Source organism: Crinia signifera, chromosome 4, assembly GCF_055691185.1.
Source record: "Crinia signifera chromosome 4, ASM5569118v1, whole genome shotgun sequence".
In the NCBI taxonomy this organism is placed as follows: Eukaryota; Metazoa; Chordata; class Amphibia; order Anura; family Myobatrachidae; genus Crinia; species Crinia signifera.
In genome coordinates this window covers 113,412,427-113,434,501 of record NC_139220.1, presented here as the reverse complement: position 1 = coordinate 113,434,501, position 22,075 = coordinate 113,412,427, and the positions used below count along the sequence as shown (strand labels likewise).

The window sequence follows — 22,075 nt, the reverse complement described above, 5'->3', positions numbered from 1 at the left end:
AGCATTAAGGTGCTACGTGCGACGTACAGAATCGGTCAGGAGGACTGATTCCTTGTTTGTCCTTTATGATGCAGCAAAAAGGGGATCTCCAGCGTCTAAGGCGACATTAGCTCGCTGGATATGCCTAGCTATTCGAGAGGCTTATTGTTTTGCTTCTCAGCCAACTCCGGCAGGAGTGTCAGCCCACTCCATTAGGTCAGTGGGGACGTCTTGGGCGGCAGCCAGAGGAGTGTCCTTATCCCAGGTATGCCGGGCGGCTACTTGGGCAGGGTCAAATACTTTTGTCAGGTTTTACAAATTTTACACTTTTGCACGGCCAGAGGCAAATTTTGGCAGGGCCGTGTTGCAGGGAGAGTAGCGCTGACCCACCCGTGGGGGTAGCTTTGGTAATATCCCCATGGTATAAGGCAGTGTCCCCTGCTGGATGTGGGAGAAAAGAGGAATTTGGTACTCACCGGTAATTCCGTTTCTCCTAATCCGCAGGGGACACTGCGCGCCCTCCCAGCGCTTCTTCTTTTTTTCTTGTCATATTTTTGGTTATGTCTAATTTACTGCATGGACCAGTAAGAAAGTGTGTCTGAGTGATTTCACTGGTGATGGTTTTTTTGTTGGTAATATTAACTGTTGGCTTTCCTCTCTGAGGTTCCGGGTCTCCTCTCCTCTCGGACACAGTTTTTTCCGTAAGACTGGAGTCTGATGGGGAATGGGAGGGGAAGTAGCCAGCAGGACAGATTTTCTTAAAGTGCCGGCTCCTCCAGACCCCATCCCAATCCCCATGGTATAAGGCAGTGTCCCCTGCGGATTAGGAGAAACGGAATTACCGGTGAGTACCAAATTCCTCTTTTTGAAGTGGGGGTATGGTAAGGTATGGAAAATTAAAGGCTGAAGTTATATGCACACCAGAAAAAGAGGGTGCCGCCATTTAAAAGGGGGCATGTCCTTGAGTGTAGTGTACCATGCTGTATGCTTGTACACATTATGCAAAACAGTAGCAGACCCCCTTACACTTGCCCCTTAATTATTATGCCATGCGGAAAGAGCCAAAATTCCCCTTATTCGACACAGAATGAGCAAAAAAATTCACATTATACCACCCGGAAAGAGCCAAAATTCAAATTATGCTACATACATTGAGCCAAAATTGATGTTATGCAAACTGGATTGAGGCAAAATTCACATCATGCCACCTGGAATAAGCCCAAATTCACAACATGCCTCCCGGCTTGAGCCAAAATTCACATTATGACACAAAGAAAGTGCCAAAATTCACTTTATGCCACACGAATTGAGCCAAAATTCACATTATGCCACATGACGCAGGGATAGAGATGGTGGGGTGATGCAGAGACATGCACCTCTATGTCACACTACATGTCACATTCATCCCACCTGCTACCTGTCACATTCATTTGACCCGGCTCCTTTTTACATCAATGAGGGAAGCCCAACCTCCAGACCGCAGCATCCTGTGGTCAGTGTGGAGGTTGGACAGGGGGTCACACACAGCCCCCGCTGCTGTCTGCTGTACTCTGCAGACAGCAGCGGAGTCAGGGAGGAGGTGAATGGATGTCTGTGTGTGGCATCCATTCACCTCGCAGACGGGGGCTGGGGGCAGCCCAGCAGCTTGCTTTGGTGCTGGGCTTGCCCCAGGGCCATGATCGGCGGTCCTGGCAGGGGTGATCGCGGTCCCAGTGCTTGGAGATGATGTCATCTTCAAGTCCCACCTCTATCTAAACTGCAGGTAGGCTCCACAGTGTAAACGGTGCAAATCCCGGATCCGACTTGGCTTGGATCCGTGTTCCAAATGCTATGTTGGATCCGGCTTTTTTGGTGTAAAAGGGGTATAAGTGTGTGTGTGTGTTCTGTGTGTTTGTGTGTGTGTTTATATGTGTAAAACCCATTCTATATAGAGATAAGAATTGAATAAATATGCAAGCATAGACTAATAAACCAGAACTCTCATTGATACCCCAGCGTGTGTGTGTGTGTCAATCTGATTGTCTCCTGCTAGCAGTAAAGAAACACAGGTTATTGATCAAATCCTGGAGACTAAGGACAGGCAGTTGTTAGAACCCCCTCACAGAAGGTTCATAGTTCATTCCTAAGGGTGATTCCTGTTTCTGCTGCCATCCGCCCATGACCCTCCCTCCCTGCAATGTGCAAATATGTGCTTGCGCATGCGCAAACCCCCCACCATCGGAACCGGGCCGAATTTGTCCCTGAATCACCCCCCGATGTCCTATGGCCAGTTGTTCTTGTGCTCTACAGTACAAGTATAATGTTGTATTGGTATAGCCATAATCAATGTAATGTAAATTGTACGTAGAGTAGTAGTAGTAATAATAATAATAATAATAAATGTGTAGCATTTATAGTTGGTTTTATTTATGTTTTTACCATAGATTTGTTTGGGTGGGGTGGGAGGGGAGCTCTACTGTATGTTGGTGTACAAACATCACATATTTGGTGGGAAAAAGGGATCCTATTCATTTCTGTTTATCTGATCATTTGGGTTTAAAAAAAAAAGTGCAATTCTGAACATGAGACATACAGTACTGTTAATACGCTGTAAAATACATTAAACAGCAGCAACACTCTACTTACAATAATGGCCCATACACACTGGGCGACTGAGCTGAAAGTCGCTCAAAACACCCAGTTTGAGTGGCTTTCAGCTCAAAGCTGCCCAGTGTGTATGCGCTGGCGATGAGCGCTGCTGCGCACTCCCACATAATTGCCGGGAAAGCCGCTCATCTGCTGGTTATACCAGCAGATGAGCGTCTTTCAGAACGGCTTTGCATAGTGCTGCGTTATGCAAAGCCGTCCTCCCCCCTCTGTCGGCGCCGGGCAGGGGGAAAGCCGCTCAGTGTGTATGGACCTTAAGTGTTATTTATCACAGGCAATAAACAGCAGTTGTACTTATTGCCTGTCTATATACTCTTTACCTCAATGTCCCACATTCCACCACAGAACACGTACACTGAGAGGAGACAAAACACATTTAGAAAAAAGGAATGCTACAAAAGTGTGTGCCATACATACATACATACATACATACATACATTCATGTTAAACATTTTCACTTCAAACAACACAGCCTTTACTGCTTATTTGAATGACCCTATTTATTGTAGTTCCCTGTGTACTCCTCTAGCTGATACACATACATAGACAGGTTTGTTTGGTTATTTATTTATTTTCCTTTTCATTTACAAATCCACAACATTTCCAGCGCTTCATAGATCCTAAAAGGTGCTTATTTACAATTTCACAGTAAATGAGCCAAATAAGGTGGGGAATTGCCCCAGAGCCAGGCTCCATGACACCCCGGGACAATAAACTGTACATTGGAACTAGAAAGGATTTGAATAACGATTCGCTAAATGTGTAATCGGGCAAGTGACTGGAATGTGAGACGGCTGATATCAGCAGATGCAGACGGTGCATGTGTTTCTGATATGTACAGATTTATTACAGACAATATGGTATTTATTTCATTCACTTATTTGTTTCGGCCACCAATGGATATCAGCTGCTGGTCATCTGAGTCCTGCAAACAATTGAAAATGTAAATGATTACAAGACTGCACCTTTATCATTACATCTACACAGAGTGTACTGTACTGCAATTTGGAATAGAATTAGTCATTGAAAGGCAAATGGAAGTTCTATAACAGCGAGCACTATGAGAATAGTTACGTGACTCATTAGTATACTGTGATGTATATGTGTACACTTCAATCTACCCAGGTTATGAACTTAATATCTCCCAAACTGACTGATCAAGTACACTCCGAATCTTGTACATGCAGTCACCACTTACTGTGCTGGGGGTAAACCAAGCATTGCACTTTCATCCGCACATACTGTATTTATGCAAACATTTAGCTAATGATCCCTTAGCAGTCTTCATCCTCTCAACACACATTCACCAGTATCTGGTCCCTGGGTTGACAATGTCTAGGTCGACAGTCACTAGGTTGACCACTATTGGTTGACATACCCTAGTTCTTCAATGGCAGAAGGTCGCCACAAGCTTAGACATTGTCGACCCATTATCCCAGAACTGAGCAGCACTTTGAACCAAAATCTAATGCACCCATTCTGTATTTTTATTTGATATGACTGTTCAGCTCTGAGCCCTACAGTACCTCCCGTTTCATACCTTAAACCGCAGGAACCTTCATATTCCCTCTAGGCAGAAGCTGATACACCAGCTTTTGTATCACAACTGTCACTTCTATGCATACAACTGTATCACTGGGCAGGTTACATTATTATATTTCAGATTCTAAAATCACATGCAGTATGCACATACACACACCACTGACAAACGCTAATGATGTATTGCAGCTCCCCTCACCCCTGATTCAATTACAAATCAGAAAATATGGAGGCCTTTCAGGACAAATATGACCCTACCACTCTACTGCAAGTGATCATCTAGGAGACAATGACCATTTAGTGACCATCTAGGAGACAATGACCATCTAGTGACCATCTAGGAGACAATGACCATTTAGTGACCATCTAGGAAACAATGAGCATTGCATTGTGCAATACAACAGTAAACATCTAAAATATCACTTTGACAACTGGTAGCCATCATGAGTGGCAAAGATAATAATAAAATGGCACATGTGATACATTATGCTCAACCTATGGCATGGGTCCAGCCAGAATAATTGGAGTTGCACAAAATGGCATTTGAACAATTTGAAATCACTTAAATGTTTGAAGTTCTCCAGATTGACTTGATGGCAAAATGTCAGGGATCAATCGCATGGCTCACACTGTAATCACATCTGCCAGTATAGTGGGAGAACAGGCAATATAGTACAAGGACGACTTCTGAGTCTTCTGACTAAACACTCAGATAAGGTGGAGCTGTGAACAAATACTGCATGTACACCTGTAGTAATATACCAAGTGACATTCCACTCCTGGCTCTGTATCAGGAACCAGTATATAAAAAGATTTTAAAAAATATATTGGATGTGGTTATAGCAATTTAAATGTATGTCTCTATTACAAAGTGTGTCATTAAGATGCATCATCTCTGTGCTTCCTGAAGTTCCAGATAGATTAGAGAAAGCATATCGCAGACATATAAGGAGATACACCTTAAGGTGGAAGCACGTTCCATGAGTGCAATGCTGATCACCTGGGTTCACAGGATACATGCCTCAGGTGATTTCTGCCAAGTAGCAACATGGTCATCTCTACATACATATTCCCAGGACTGTGGAAGCCTAGAGCCCACTTCAAAGCCAACACCAGTGCCTCTTCACCAGCACTTTGTCCATCCTGACCAGTCCTGGTGATTTAAGGCAGTGGTTCTCAACCTCGGTCCTCAAGGACCCCCAACAGTGGACGTTTTCCAGGTCACCTGGCAGGTGCACAGGTGCACTCATTATTCACTGGCACATTTTAAAAGATACACAGGTGGAGCTAATTATTTCACCTGTGATTCTGTGTGGAGACCTGGAAAACGTGCACTGTTGGGGGTCCTTGAGGACCGAGGTTGAGAACCACTGATTTAAGGCCTAGCACTGCTGTACCCTATACTGATGATAAAGGGGCCACCCAGCAGCATCCCTCCATGTAAGCAGGGTAGCAGTAGGTGAGTAGCTGTGTTTTGTTTGTTTGTCACAGTGCCCATAGTAGGGCTGCTTATTAAACTGGTTAAAAGTCACAGAATACAAATAAACTGAGTATCCAGTAGGATAAAATATTTTAAAAATGTCAATAACTAGAAGGAGCCTTTGGCCTATAAATAACCTGGGGTTGGTTTTGCCTGTTTAAAAAAAATACTACATCACTTTACTGTAAATCAAGTTGCTAAACCAATAAAATGCTGCTGCTGCCCGCAGGCTATTTCATTTGGGAATATATATGAACTAGAATCACCCCCTAAATCTGTTGCACGGATGATTTGTGAGAACAATACCAAATGTAATAGCCTGGTTATACTTAAGGCAACAATTTTATAACTATTAACATTTCTTTGTATGGTGTCTGCAAACGCCACTGAGCTTTACAATTTGAGATCACAGCATGGTGCGTAGAATGACCGTCGACAACAATTTCTACATTTAGGGAAGGAAAAGTTGGCAAATGATGGGGAAAGTAGACTTTCAACACAGACAAGTTCGCATTTAGTCAAGTTCAAGGTGAGCTAGGTCACAGATGCTGATGATAACCAAGGCAGTTGTGGCTCAGGGAATCCAGAAGTTATTGGACTTGGTCCAAACCACCTAAATGTTGCTATAGGAGGTGCAGTGAGTTCTATTTAAGCTCCCTTATAACACAAATAATTGTGAGGTATCCCGTTTGTACAGTATAAGTGCATAATACAGGAAGGGACATTGTGACTAACTGGCAAGCAGGAGGCACTGTAAGCATTCAGACATTTAATAGGATGCACTTTAAATAGAAGTTCTCTCTAGCCATCAATAGCGTCATTGAATTAGAATCTCTGTGCAGCAAACTGTTTGCCAAGTACTACATTGCCAGAAACACATTCTACTCATGAAACCTATTCAGTCTGAAGACAATGGGGCAGATGTATTAAGCCTGGTGAAGAGATAAACTGGAGATAAAGTGGAAGGAGATAACGCACCAGCCAATCAGATCCCAACTGTCATATTTCAAACACAGCTGATTGGCTGGTGCGTTAACTCTTCCAAGTTATCTCCACTTTATCTCCAGTTTATCTCTTCTCCAGGCTTAATACATCTGCCCCATTATGATTTATGTAGCAACGACCTCTACAAGAAGGTTTTAAAAAGAATGTTATTTTAAACAAAATGATGGACTATAATTTAGCTTACCGAATATCCATTTAAACCGGGAAACATGGATTGCACAGGTTCTGTGGCTGACTAAAACCAGGTAAATGTAGGTATAAAATCAGCCAACCACAGAACCTGTATAATTCATGAGTGTCTAGAATGGTAAGTCTGTAATTCCTCATAGCCTAATTATCATCAAAAGTATTATTGGTATGGCAAACAAATGATTATTTATGGAAGGCCAATTACTCCTCTGTGACACTTTACAAATAGGAACACACACAGTTATACAATAAGACTGTGCTTTAGTAAGTCACCTGTGTTAAATATTGGGGGTCGGTAAATCTGGCCTGTCATGGCAGAGTGGGAAACTTCGCTGAGGGCTAAATTTAAACCAGCAATACCATTGAATGCAAGGCAGGATGTTCCTTGCTTTAATATTACATTTTGTAATTTAACCCCTTCCCGACATTTGACGTACATTTACGTCATGGTCGGGAAGTACTTCCCGACACATGGCATAAATGTACGTCATGGTTTGTAACTGTCACTGCGTCTATAGATGCAGTGACAGTTAGGTGATGTCTGCTGTCCCTGACAGCAGACATCCCCCCTCGCCGCCCAGGGGGGGCAGGGGTGCCCCCCCCGGTCGGCGATCGCTGTGATTGGCTGTTCAATCTGAACAGCCATTCACAGCGTTTCCTGTGTTACCGGCGGCTAAGCCGCTCGGTAACACAGGGATCGGTGGTGATCGGTGCTGTCAAGTACAGCACCGATCACCACCGATGTGCAGCCCCCACCTCCCACCCGCCGGGCACTCACCCGGCAGCAGCAGCAGCTCCCCCGGCTCCCCCGGCAGCTCAGCGCAGCAGCGCTGCCCTCCTCCCTCCTCCCCCCTCCCCCCGCAGCAGCAGCAGCATCAAGCTGCACAAAAATACAATTTGGCATGAATGAATGAGAAAATATATATATATATATATATAATATATATATATATATATACACACACATATATATATATATATATATATATATATATGTGTGTGTATATATATGTATATATATGTATATATATATATATATATACACACACATACATATATATATATATATATATATATATATATATGTGTGTGTGTGTGTATATATATATATATATATATATATGTGTATATATATATATATATATATATATATATACATACACATATATATATATATATATATATATATATATATATAAAGATATTCCCGACATATGATGTATATATACGTCATGGTCGGGAGGTACTTCCCGACCGAAGACGTATATATACGTCATGGTTTTAAACTGTCACCGCGTCTATAGACGCGGTGACAGTTTGGAGATGTCTGCTGTCCCTGACAGCAGACATCCCCCCTCGCGGCGATCGCTGCGATTGGCTGTTCAAATGTGAACAGCCAATTGCAGCGTTTTCTGTGTTACCGGCGGCTAAGCCGCTCGGTAACACAGTGATCGGTGGTGATCGGTGCTGTTAAGTACAGCACCGATCACCACCGATCGCCAGCCCCCCCATCCCACCCGGCAGCCCCCCCTCCATCCCACCCACCCGGCTGCCGCAGCGCCAGCACCCCTCCCAACCCCCCACCAGCCGCAGCGCCAGCCCCCCTCCCAAAGCTGGTGACCAAAATGGGGTCACTTGTGGGGGGGTTCCACTGTATTGGTGCTTCGGGGGTCTTGCTAATGCGACATAGCACCCACCATTCATTCCACCACCAAAAATCACTCCTTCCCTTCTGAGTCCTGCCATGCACCCAACTGGTATTTTTTGGTCACATGTGAGGCATTGCCGTACTCGGGAGAAATTGGGGCACAGATTTTGGGGTGCTTTGTATCCTTCATTCCTTGTGAAAATGAAAAATTTTGAGCCAGAACTGCATTTTTCTGTAAAAAATTACATTTTTTTACACAAAAATGCAGATCTGGCTCAAAATTTTTCATTTTCACAAGGAATGAAGAATACAAAGCACCCCAAAATCTGTGCCCCAATTTCTCCCGAGTACGGCAATGCCTCACATGTGACCAAAAAATACCAGTTGGGTGCATGGCAGGACTCAGAAGGGAAGGAGTGATTTTTGGATTTTGCAGCACAGATTTTGGTGGAATGAATGGTGGGTGCTATGTTGCACCAATACAGTGGAACCCCCCCACAAGTCACCCCATTTTGCAAAGTACACCCCTCAGGGAATTCATCTAGGGGTATAGTGTACATTTCAAACCCCCAGGGGTTTCACCAATTTTGATACAAGTGGGCAGTGAAAATGAAAAATTACATTTTTTTACACAAAAATGCAGATCTGGCTCAAAATTTTTCATTTTCACAAGGAATGAAGGATACAAAGCACCCCAAAATCTGTGCCCCAATTTCTCCCGAGTACGGCAATGCCTCACATGTGACCAAAAAATACCAGTTGGGTGCATGGCAGGACTCAGAAGGGAAGGAGTGATTTTTGGATTTTGCAGCACAGATTTTGGTGGAATGAATGGTGGGTGCTATGTTGCACCAATACAGTGGAACCCCCCCACAAGTCACCCCATTTTGCAAACTACACCCTTCAGGGAATTCATCTAGGGGTATAGTGTACATTTCAAACCCCCAGGGGTTTCACCAATTTTGATACAACTGAGCTGTGAAAATGAAAAATTAATTTTTTTTATTTTCACTGCCCAGTTGTACCACAATTGGTGAAACCCCTGGGGGTTTGAAATGTACACTATACCCCTAGATGAATTCCCTGAAGGGTGTAGTTTGCAAAATGGGGTCACTTGTGGGGGGGTTCCTAACTTTTAGCATCTTATGGTGCCTAGAAACCTACATGGTGCCTAAAAAATAATCTCATAAAAAGGAGGCTCCAAAATCAAGTAGGTGCTCCTTCTATTATGAAGCCTGTGGTTTGGTCACCGTGCACACTAGGGCCACATATAGGATATTTATGAAAACCAAAGAATTGGGGGAATCAATTTTTAGTCACATTTCTCTAGTAAAATCTACTGTATTCGTTAGAAAAATGTATTAAAATTGAAACTCTGCAAAAAAAATGAAATTTTGAAATTTCACCTACACTTTGTTTTAATTCCTGTGAAACACCTAAAGGGTTAACAAACTTCCAAAATGCTGTTTTGAATACTGTGAGGGGTGCAGTTTTTGAAATGGCATCATTTATGGGGGTGTCTCACATACAAGTCCCTCAAAGTCACATCAGAACTGAACTGGTCCCTAAAAAAATCAGTGTTTGAAATTTTCTTGAAAATTTGAGAATTTGCTATTCATATTTTACGCCTCCTAGTGTCCAAAAAAATGAAAAGGAAGTTGAAATAATGATGGCAACATAAAGTAGACATATGGTCTATGTTAGTTATTAACTATTTTGAGTGGTATGATTATTTGTCTCACAAGCAGAAAATTTAACATTTTGCAAATCGCTAAATTTTCCATTTTTTCACGACATTTTGGTATTTTTCACAAAAAAACACAGACTGTATCGACCCAAATTTACCACTAATTTGAAGTACAATGTGTCACGAAAAAACAATCTCAAAATCACTGGGATAAGTAAAAGCAAAAAAAAGTTATCCCCACTTAAGTGAGACATGTCAGATTTGAAAAAAAATGGCTCTGTCAGGAACGCAAAAACTAGCTCTGTCAGGAAGGGGTTAAAAAAATCAGGCCCTAAGGGCCCTGCAATAATGTAATATCTTTATTTTAGCTGACAAATGCCACAACTGTCTATGTATGTCTAATTTGTTCCAGGTTGCAATAGGGAAAAGTTCCTTCTGAACATCCCTCTGAAGTCCATCCTATGGAGCCTTTGACCTTATGGTAAATTTGCGAAGATGGGAGTTCTATTGAAGATGGGAAATTGCCCATAGCAACCATTTAGATTGTATCTGTTTATCTACTAAAAGGTGCTAAATAAATAAGAAGTAGACACTGATTGGTTGCTATGGGCAACATCCCATCTTCAATAGAACTGCCATCTTATTAAATATACCCCCTAGTGTCTCTGCCTAGCAGCCATACTTGTCTTATCTCCAGATAGATTTTGGAACTGATGATTTGCAGAAGAGCAGCTATAGAGAATGACGCAATTTCTGCATAAGAGGTAGTAACTTGCTATTCAAAGGGGAAAAAAAAAACATTTTGTTTGAAAACAAAGACATTTAAGCAATTTGTGCAATTCAACTGAAATTGTTATTAACGTTTACTTTGTAAGGCTCAAAAAGTGGCGCTTATAGTTTTACATTGTGGCGGACATCGATTGCCATCAGCATCATTGTATAAACTTGCGTTTTCTGCATGATCTTACCATATACTAGAGCAGGGCTGGGCAATTGCGGCCCTCTAGATGTTGAGGAACTACACATCCCAGCATGCCTTGCATCAGTTTCAGCATGGTCACATAGCAAAACGAATGCAAAGCATCCTGGGATGTGTAGTTCCTCAACATCTGGAGGGCTGCAATTGCCCAGCCCTGTACTAGAGTGTTCCAAATGCGCATCTCAAGGCACCCTACCTGTCCAGGTTTTAAACATATCAATGGCTCAGCAGAGATAGGTAAATCACATTGTCTGAGATAATATTTAACATGAATATACTTTAATCCTTGAGGGCTGCATTTGGGAACCTCTGCGATATACTGTAATGAATGTATTGATATTACACAATGCATTAATGTATGCACAATAAGTATAGATGTTCTATAGACTACCATTGTCCATATCATCTGGTAATTTATGTAACATACACTGAGAGACCTGGGAGAACACTTACAGAGAACGGATGAAACGCTGGCTCTGCCGCAGGCTCCGCAGGAGATGGCAGGGTTGTAACGCTTTCATACATCGGATTTGCAATGTTAGATGTAGGGGTTATGTCAAACTCGGACACTGCTTGTTTTTCATCATACTGTATAAAATAAGACATGGTGAGAATCAGATCATTCTGTATTCACCATGATTACATGATGTATATCATATATCCATGAACATTCTGTTATATTGCGTGTTGTTAGGGCACTGATAATATCTATGGACAGGACCTACTGACAAATAGACTGTGGTCCAGTAAGTACAGCTTTGTCCTATATGTAACACTACCAGAAATCTTTCACATCATTTATGTCCGTGAGGAAGAAATAGTGATTTTATACTTGTCTAGTTGATGCTGTGATATGTGTTTTGTTGATTAGATAAAGCCCAAGTCCTGTATTTTTCTATTGGTGAATGGGATTTGAAGCAAGTGAAGTAATGGAAGCATGCAATGTGATAAGTCATGTGACTATTGCGGGAGACTGGTCAGCTCCATCCCAGGCACGCTGCCCCTGTCCTGCCGGTAAACAACCCAGACATTTGATTCATGGGTTCCTCTGCTCTTGGCAGTCAGGCTGCTGACGTCATTCATAGTAGTGCACACTCCATTATTATTGTTGGCACACTGTTTAAAAGGCAGTGTCCAAATGTTAGAATATTACGGGTGGTAAAAAAAACCCAAAAAAACATTTATTCCAGTTGCTTTGTGGGTAATAGATACCTCGTGAAACTGTTGGAACTGGAAATCTTTTCTGCTGAACCTCTTGTATGCATACAGAGCGAGGGCCAGTAATCCAATAATGAATACAATGCCGAAGAATATTCCTGCTCCATGCCCGGCGTGTAGGACCTAGATAAAGATTACACAGCAAGGGTTAACAAGGGCATGGAGGATATTTCATATAGTAAGAGAACTGCAAAACCTATAGTAAGTGTATTTCTCTCTAAAACCTGAGCAATCATAATGAGGAAACCGAAGATCAACTAAACACAGTAATGTAACCTTTATCTAAATGTCATGTTAATGGCATCTATTACTAGTATACTATTAGCGCAGTACTGAGCACTGCTCCTAACATCTTACTCCAACGTTTGATAGAATTCCTGGGTTCTTGGTTCAGAGCAGCCACTTGCTAATTGTAATAAAGTCCAGTCTTTCAACAGCACCGTACAGTAATATATTGCATATTATATTCCATTACAGCTGTCAGCAGAAACCTGGGCCCATGATCTCTGTCCAACCTGATACTGTAAGTATGATATTGTACACTGAACGTACCAGATGAGTATGTGTTAGTAAGTTACTCTGTGACAGAGGGGGCTGGGTAAAGTACAATACATGGAGTCATACACATATGCTAAAGTGGAGTTTATATTATAAAGCAATGCAATGCATTATACAGATTATATACAATATTATTATATATAATGTAACTATCCCACCATCACTTACCACAAAGTACTATATATTCATTGCACAAAAGGCAATCAAATTTACCAATTACATTATATGTACTGTTTGGCATGAGGGCTATGAGGCGTCAACACACTGATGAAAAAAATTTGGGGTACTTGTGTAGGTTCACGGCACCAGCATGGCACGTGTGTCTGCGTCCCCTTGCGGGGCTCGCTTTGCTCGCCATGCTGCGGGCTCGGTGGCTCGCTACGCTCACCACGCTATCTAGAATCAACTCCATGCCAACGTGGATAGCGGGGGTATGAACTATCCACGTTAGCATGGAGTTAAGTTACTTTATTTTAGATAGTTTGGCGAGCGTAGAACATGGAAGTAGCCATACTGGCGCCGTGAAACTACACAAGAACCGAAAATGGACATAAACCTCTTCTGCTTTAGTTTAATAAAGAGTATTGGGGGCTTTGAGACAAAGGATACAATACCGATAGATGTATTACAGCCCCGTATATGAAGAAGAAATCTAGCTACACAGGAGTCCTGTGTGGCAACCCAACATTGAACTGACACCACAATTTGTGATTATAGGTAAGGCGGCACTACACAAAACTGTTGTATTGCACTTACTAATGGCTCAGGAGGGGCTTTCAGAGGTTTAGATATAATGTGTATTACTCCATTTGATGCAATGTAGTCCCACTGTACTATACGTTTTCCACTTACATATCGGGCTTGGACCTATAAAATGAAAACAAACAGTACAATCTTTAGCCATCTACATTAAACTATGAACACTTCTATTTTTGAAAGCATTTCTTACTTTTGCACAGTATTCATTCTCTCTCTCTCATACATACATGTATAGAATACATCCAGATGAGACCGGCGGATGGGATGCCATTGGGCACAATACAGACATTGGCATCCCGGTGGAGGGAATACTGAAATGGGTACAGTAAGTATACTTGCCTTCTCCTTGGCCCCTCTCAACCCCAACCATCAATTCCTGCTACCCTTACCTTCCCCATTAGTGCCTAACCCAGGCATGTCCAACCTACAGCCCTCCAGATGTTGTGAAACTACACATCCCAGCGTACCTTGCCATAGTATTTTTATTAGGGAATGCTAAAACTATGGCAAGGCATGCTGGGATGTGTAGTTTCACAACAGCTGGAGGGCCGCAGGTTGGACATGCCTGGCCTAACCCTTACCCTCCCCATTAGTGCCTAACCCTTACCCTCCCCATTAGTGCCTAACCCTTGGAGTTTTGGTGCTTGGATGCCGCTCTTTGGACTATTCTAGTTAAGTGGCTGTGGAGTGTATAGGTACACTACAATACCTTAAAGTCACGTAAAAAGGGTTTGGGGTACACCGGGAAAAGGTGTAACTCTGCACTCGTATATAACTAGAGTAGGTGTATCTGGGTGGACTTCAAATGAAGATCATGCTTCAAAATACTTTGTAAAAAAAGGGTGATTTTTTTATTTGTCAATCAATGAGGATAACAAAAGTTATAAATACATATAATAAAATTCAATAAAATTGTTAGCAGAACAATAAAAAATCAATTTATGACTCAATGTATACAGAAATACGGGTAAAAAAATATATATAATCAATTAGTTATGATCTGGCAGATAAACATTTGAGAGATAATAGCCAGTATTCAATGCCTCTGATTCGCCACATTTTACAGCGAATCAGGCAATTCGCCGGAGTTACGGCAAATTTTCTCACAGAAAAATTAATTCGCCCTATTCAATGGACACAATTCGCTGCAAATGAAGAGCGAATGTCTGGCCATTCGCCGATTGCGATTCGCTGGTGGTTTTCAATGGGGTTTTTAGTGGAAATCGCCCAGAGTGTATTCATTGCTAGGATGGCGAATTCTCCCTGATTTTTGCCATGATTCGCCGTTTTGCATTCAACATTTTTTTTAGGTGAACAGGAAAGTGATCTTTTGAAATAAAGGGTTTTGGGGAGGAAGTTTGGTGTAAAAAAATCTGATTTTTTTTTCTAAAAAGGGGCATGCTATTTGGAATCATGTGCTTAAAGCACATTAATATATTTAATTTTATTTTAATTTTTTTAAATATTTTTTTATACACTTTGGCCAGCAGGGAGCCGGGAGCCGAGAGCAGCTCATTAATATTCATTTATTCACTGCACTCTGGTCCCGATCATTACATATGCACGATCGGGACTAGAGAGTGCAGCGGCTGATGATCCCAGCCCCCTGCCAGGTCTGGGGGGCTCTGCCAGTGTCCTGGCAGCCCTCCTCAGTGTCAGGCGCAGGCAGGGAGACTTCCATCTCCCTGCCTGTCACCGTCCCCCAGCTCCCTGCGGATTCGCCGCCAGGGGCTCGCTGCCCCTGACGAGTTGAATAGAATGACACAGAGGGCTGGCAGCGAATGCTCCAGCCCTCCGGAACCCTGCGAATGTGCAGCGAATCCTAAACAGTATTCGCTGCACATTTCCTAAATGTGCATTGAATACTGCACAATGTCCATTTCTACAGTTCAATCATAGGGTAAAAATCATTTGCATTAATCAATCAATTTATGGTGTGTTCTGAGAATATGTATTGCACGCGTTATTAACCACTAGTACCGGTACACACAGACAATAGGGTGGGTGGGGAACAGGAAGACAAACGTGTTGTGTATGTTTGTGGAACCGGATAATCTTTTGTTACCAGATGACGGAGTGGACGGCTTTCCATAGTGTCCTGCTATGGAAAGCCATCCACCCCTGGGGAAAATGGTTGGGGAAAAATGCTCAGTGTGTGTGTACTGTACTGAGCGTTTTTCAGCCCAGCTATTTTCCCCATCATCGTGCACCATACACACTGGGCATAATCGCCTTAACACTTCTGCCCTGTTCCCTGATCCTAGCCCTTCCTTCTAAATGCCTAATCCTCCCCACAGCCTATTCCTAACCCCCACCCCCTGCTGCCTAAATCCCCCCCCAGTCCTTAAACCTAACCCTCCCCCAAGGCTTAACCCTTTGCAGTCCAAATTTTTCTTTGCAATTCAGTATGGTTTAAATTAATTGTAATTTTATTTCAAAAATTCTCAACATTGAATGTTAAACGATGTTAATTTCATTCTCAGACAGCAGTAAAAATGCTGTCTGTTAGAAGCAGTATGTGGCTGTGACCATCAGTGCTGATAGGTGGAAGGACACCTCTATCAATCAGGCACACACAAAGTCAGTCCCACCTCGCTAACTAAGGGAAAGGGCAGATCCCTCAGGCAGTTGGGTCCATCCTGTTCTCTGCACTACACCATTCATACGACATTGCTCAAAATGGTCTGCAGGGGGAAAGGGGTATCAGTTGGCTTATTACTCCTAACGGGCCCCTGTGCAATGCACCTGCTGAACCAATGGAAGTTCTGCCTCTGGCTCTAACAATGCATAAAACAGGATGTACTGCCACAAAGGTAATAGTACATCCTAGCCATTGTGATTTATGTGGCAGGATCTGTTTTCTTTGTTTTCCACACAAGCAGCAACAGCACACAAATCATTCAAAAAAATGACACTAACACTCTTGAACAGTAAGCTGGATATAACATAAGTTAGTTGGCCAATTAGAATTAATATTGTAGATACATAAAAATAAAAGGCTTGCCAGTATCATTCCTGGTTAAAAAGGTAAAACAATAATACCCTTGTTCTGAAAGTGCAACCGACTAAACTTTTGCATTAAATATTACTATTTGACTTCAAACACCGCCATCTTACTCTGCAAAGCTGTACACTTTTGGTGGAAATCTCAGTGCAACTGCACAAATGTAACACTATGACAAGTAGCGTTATCAAATGCGCTTCATCGTCTTTGTAAACAAGGCTCACTTTATATATAACATGAAAGTAGCTTACCTGATCCTCTGCATCTGGGGAATCCTCACCAAATAAAATAACGAGTTTGTGGCCGATCCTGGTCTGTAGTAATGTTCCATTGCTGAGGTCTCCAAAGTATATTGTACTGACATTGGCAATGTGATATTCAATGTCCCGACCAGAAAGTGTCTTCCAAGAACAGAAGAAAATGTAAAACAATAAATATTAGGAAAGACAACACTTTACTGTTGTTTTCATCACCAGTCCCAATAGATCATGTATTCCATATTTTCATACACAAGTGAGTTAATCTATTTTTTGAGTGTAAGAAATTATCCCATCTGTTTCTACAGGCAGAAATCTTGACTACATGACCTATTGGGGGCTACTTAAAACTTGGAGTTGAAACCACTGCCTCACCGCTGTATCTGTGATACATTTTCTATATTTATCAATATTGCTTCTGCTTTAGAGCTTCTTACATTGTATCATTTTTATGCCTTTGTAAACATTATACGGTGTATGATCTTTTTTAGTATGTGTACAGTATATATATATATATATATATATATATATATATATACAGGAGAATGAACGTGTCACTCCAGGGGTCTTGTTCAAAGATTTATTGGCAAATGACCTGTTCCTCATGTGGACAGGCCCTGTTGAACTCCTCACCCAACACATCTCCATCATCAACTCCAGCTCATCCCCCATCAAATACACCATCAACGTACAATCCGAATCCATTAGCTTTCTGGACGTGAAGGTCAGTCTTTGTTCCAATAGAATTGTTACAGAAGTGTTCACTAAACCGACTGATCGAAACACATTACTGTTGTCATCTAGCCATCACCCCCGAGGCCTCAAACGTGGTCTCCCGAGGTCGCAGCTCATGCGGGTGGCGAGGATATCTAGCACCCCCGAAGCGGCGCAACATAGCACCGATGCGGTCGTTGCCAAATTTGTTCAGCGAGGCTATAATCTTAATGACCTCAAAAAAGCCCAATTGGAAGTACTCAACATACCCCGTGTCGACCTTCTACAACCTACTCCACGCACCAATAAGAACTCCTTGCCCTGGAAACAAAGATACACCACTGCTAGTCCAGTGGTACAACGCGCCACCACCGCTCTGTGGCCCATCCCTAAATCGGATCGTTCCTTACCATGTTTCCGTCAAGCGCGCCCCATGGCCTGCTATACTAGAGGCAAAAACATTAAAGATAAAGTTATGCATGCTGACATCACTGGATTTGAATCCACGACTCTGAAAACTCATTTCCTACACAAACCTCCTGGCTGCTATCGATGCCTCAAATGTACCACCTGCCGCAATCTGATTGTATGTAAAACCTTTCAGCACCCTCATTTGAACCTAACTTTCCGCATCCACCATGTCCTGACTTGTCTAACTACCCACGTTATCTACCTGTTATTTTGTCCATGCCGACAACATTATGTCGGTAAGACCATACGGACCATACGAGAACGCATGGCCCTTCACCGCTCGGCCATCAACAATGCCATCTCCACCAAAAAAGCAGACCAACCGGTGGCTCGCCATTGCCTGGAGGCTGGTCACACAGTCGCGGATATTAAATTCATACTTATTGACCATGTACCTGTGTTGGCTAGAGGGGGTGATAGAGATGGCCTCTTATTGAAACTTGAGGCAAAATGGATACATAAACTGAACACTGTTAAGCCATTTGGCTTGAATGATAGGATGAACTGGAGTTTATTTTTCTAGCTTGTCGTTATGCTATCAGCTGTATGTCAACATTCCTGTCGACACTGACTTTGTATCTGGAACCTGGATGTTGCTCCGTTCACTCCTGGCACACCTCCCCTTTTTTCCCCTTTGAAGCCCCCATTAACCACCCTTGTAGCTTTGTCCCCTGGACTACCTGGTGTGCATCTCATTTCATTCATTATGTTGCTGGACTTCGCGATCACACTCTACTCCGCGCACGCAGCGTTATCCCCCTGCTGTGTCTACTTCATGTACTCGTTTGTGTGTCTGCCGTGCTATCCCCTTGCATCGCTTGGCCCATCAGCGCTGTTTTTTTGCGATGTATACGCTATGTTCATGTGTATGTTCTGGCTTTTGGGGTTCTTGACTGGTTGCCGGGGACGCTACCCCTACCCGACTGCGTTGCCATGCAGTGGGCGGGGTAACGTCAGTAGCGCGCGCTCCTGCCTCAGTGACAGGGGGTGTGCGCGCTGCACCCGGTTTCTGGTCTGAAACACATGGAGTCAGTAAGTAACCCCTTATGCTATATATATGTGGTCCCGCCGCCGTGCGGGCATATACTGTTATGCTTGGTTCATGCTGTCTTGACAACGGTACCTGCGAGTACCGAAACGTTGACCTGGACATGTAACCAGCTTATGCTTATTTGCCAATAAATCTTTGAACAAGACCCCTGGAGTGACACGTTCATTCTCCTGTATATCCAACTCCTTTTCGTTGGCACCCGGGGCATCATCTACTACGGATACTAGAGTGCCGGCTCGCTTCTACCTTCTATATATATATATATATATATATATATATATATATATATATATATATATATATATATCTATATCTATATACGCCCGGCACCGTGTTTCTTGGTCTTCGTTATCTTTTCCTGTTAGCGGGGGCTGTGGGCGTCTGTCCAGTAACCATGACAGCGGACGCGGTATTGACGCTTGACGTGGGGAAAAGGCATCCATTGGTTGCCTGGACACACGTGTGAGTTTGTCACTGCCGTGCGCCGGTTGCCGTGGGGATGGATGAGACGCCTCGCATTCACCGCGCACAGGGGGATGATGCGGCCAGGATTCGCGCTGCACGGAGAGCGGCACCAGACGCGGGAAACGTAAGTGTACGCTCACTTAGGGTTTGGGGATATAAGGTGTACTGTTTGTGTCTGTTTTTTATGCCTGATGACGATTTTGTGAATAAAATCGAAACGTTGCAAGTGTACCTGCTTATCTGCGTCTATTGAATCCCGGGTGCTGCTGTAGCTGCTTCCTTAGGCAGCGTGAGTATATTACATTAGCCCTATCTAGGGCTTACAGCTGGCACCGGGCAAAGGTCACGTTTGTTATCGGTTGTGCTGAGCCATATCGGACATTTGTATTGGTATTTCCCATAGCAGGAGTGGGATTTATCTGGCTACCTGCACCCGACCAAGTTGGATTGTTTATCCTCTGAAAATCCTTCATCATTAGCTTCTGTGGACTGCGGTTTTCTGTGTTTTTAGCATGGCTGAAGGAGGCGATGGAGGAGATGCACCTGTTGATTGCATCAATATGGCTAAAATCACTCAAGGTATCTCAACAACCTTCTCTGCATCTGAGGTAGAGGACATCTTATTCAAAGATATCTTTGTTGATGCTGCTGTGAAAACCCCTGATTTGGTATATCGTGATTGGCTGAAACTAAAACAGAAGGAATTGGATTTCTTCTATCACGGTGTGACTCTTACCGACTATTATAAAGAGAAGCGCATACCGCAGGGTTTTAGGGTGAAGAATTGCCCGACTATTGGCCGTAACAACCTGTCATTTTGCAAACGTTGGATAGGTGTATTAAACCAATGTAGCTATGACCTCATTCTCCTGGTGATAGAGGAGGCTGGCCGGGAACTTAAGTGTGTACGGGAAAAGATCGCCCAATTTGAAGTTGTGAACAAACCAGTACTTGAGGCTGATTCCGATGTTGATTGGACTAATAAATTGCAATCTAGTCTATCTGCATATAAACGGGACTTACTACAATTTAAACGGCAAAAGCTGGAAAAAGTTATCAATGACTATGAGAATAACACTGTCTACCAGTGGACCAGCTCCACCCCTGGCAGCAGGGGGCGTGGCCGTGCAAGGAGACGTGGTACTCGCCAACAATATCCTCGTGCTGGCAGATCTGATGACAACTATAATACCAGTGACTCTGATTTCAACTATGATCTTTCCCAGGACTCTGCATCCTCAAGCCGCAGGGCCCCTTTAGGGGTTCGTACACGGATACAATTACAAAACGACACCGAACGCGGCGGGGAGGTGCCAAATCAAGAAAAAAGAAAGCCCGGCAGGCCGCCTCTCAACAGGAGAGTACGATAATTTTCAATTTATCATCCTATGAGTTAACAACATCTGAAATCAAGGTTCTTAGTCGAGGACTTTCTTATGTTCCTACTACATCTTTTAAGAACTTCGACTGGCAGGTAGAGAAATATCGCCTCAACAGGCAATTACGCCTGCATGAACATTTTCATAAGAAAAATACTCCAGCTGTGATTGCTACTAGTAATCCTGAACAGCAGGAGATTCCAGGACAATTGCGTAAATTGCTCCCTAAGTCACACTTTGAACCATTGAGTAATAATTATTCTATTAAATCTTTTTCCAGGATATTGAATCATGATGTTGATAAAGCTATTAAACTCCATTCTATTCACAGCAATTATGGTAATCTGCCTCGTGTTGAATTTGATGCTTTGAAGAGTCTGTCTGCCAACACCAGTATCATCATCCGCCCTGCTGATAAAGGCGGGGCAGTGGTGATACAGGATGTGTCAGACTATAAGTGCGAAATAGCTCGCCAACTTTCTGATACCAATGTTTATGAATCTTTGACTGCTGATCCGACTACACAGTTTATGTCCTTGCTGGGCACTATTGTTAAAGATGCGGTAAAGGGAGGAGTTATAGGGGAGGAGTTGGGTAGGGCTTTGGTCCCCAAAACCCCTGTTACACCGGTAATTTATACTCTCCCTAAAATACATAAGCATGCCACTTCACCACCAGGGAGGCCCATCATTGCTGCCAATGATTCACTGTTCCAGAACAGTGCAGTGTACCTCGATGCCCTGCTGCAACCTTGTATAGTACAGCATACAAGATACTTGTTGGATACTACATCCTTTATCAATAAGTTACTTGCAGTACAGAATATTCCACCTGACAGCCTGTTGTGCAGTGTGGATGTGTCTAGCCTGTACACCGTCATCCCCAATGATGCCGGTGTGCAGGCAGTTCGCGATCTCATTGTTGACAACCCATTGTATGTGGGCCCAGATGTGAACTTTGTGTGCAATTTATTGAGTCTCCTACTTACCCATAATTATTTTGTGCATGATGGGAAATTTTTCCTACAACGCTCAGGCTGTGCGATGG

General features: G+C 43.0%; 1 protein-coding gene across 1 annotated transcript in view; it reads right to left on the bottom strand.

The window, feature by feature from the left end:
• Nucleotides 1–3,176: 3,176 nt before the first annotated feature.
• The window catches only part of LOC146074317 (stabilin-2-like), a 227,452-nt gene continuing 208,553 nt past the window's right edge, over nucleotides 3,177–22,075 (bottom strand). Inside the window, exons 65-69 of the mRNA XM_083182260.1 lie at nucleotides 16,943–17,092; nucleotides 13,685–13,795; nucleotides 12,365–12,493; nucleotides 11,606–11,740; nucleotides 3,177–3,550 (exon numbers count right to left, since the gene is read on the bottom strand). Of these exons, the coding sequence (XP_083038386.1) occupies nucleotides 3,503–3,550; nucleotides 11,606–11,740; nucleotides 12,365–12,493; nucleotides 13,685–13,795; nucleotides 16,943–17,092 (573 nt within the window). The 3' untranslated portion in view covers nucleotides 3,177–3,502. The remainder of the gene's footprint in view (nucleotides 3,551–11,605; nucleotides 11,741–12,364; nucleotides 12,494–13,684; nucleotides 13,796–16,942; nucleotides 17,093–22,075) is intronic.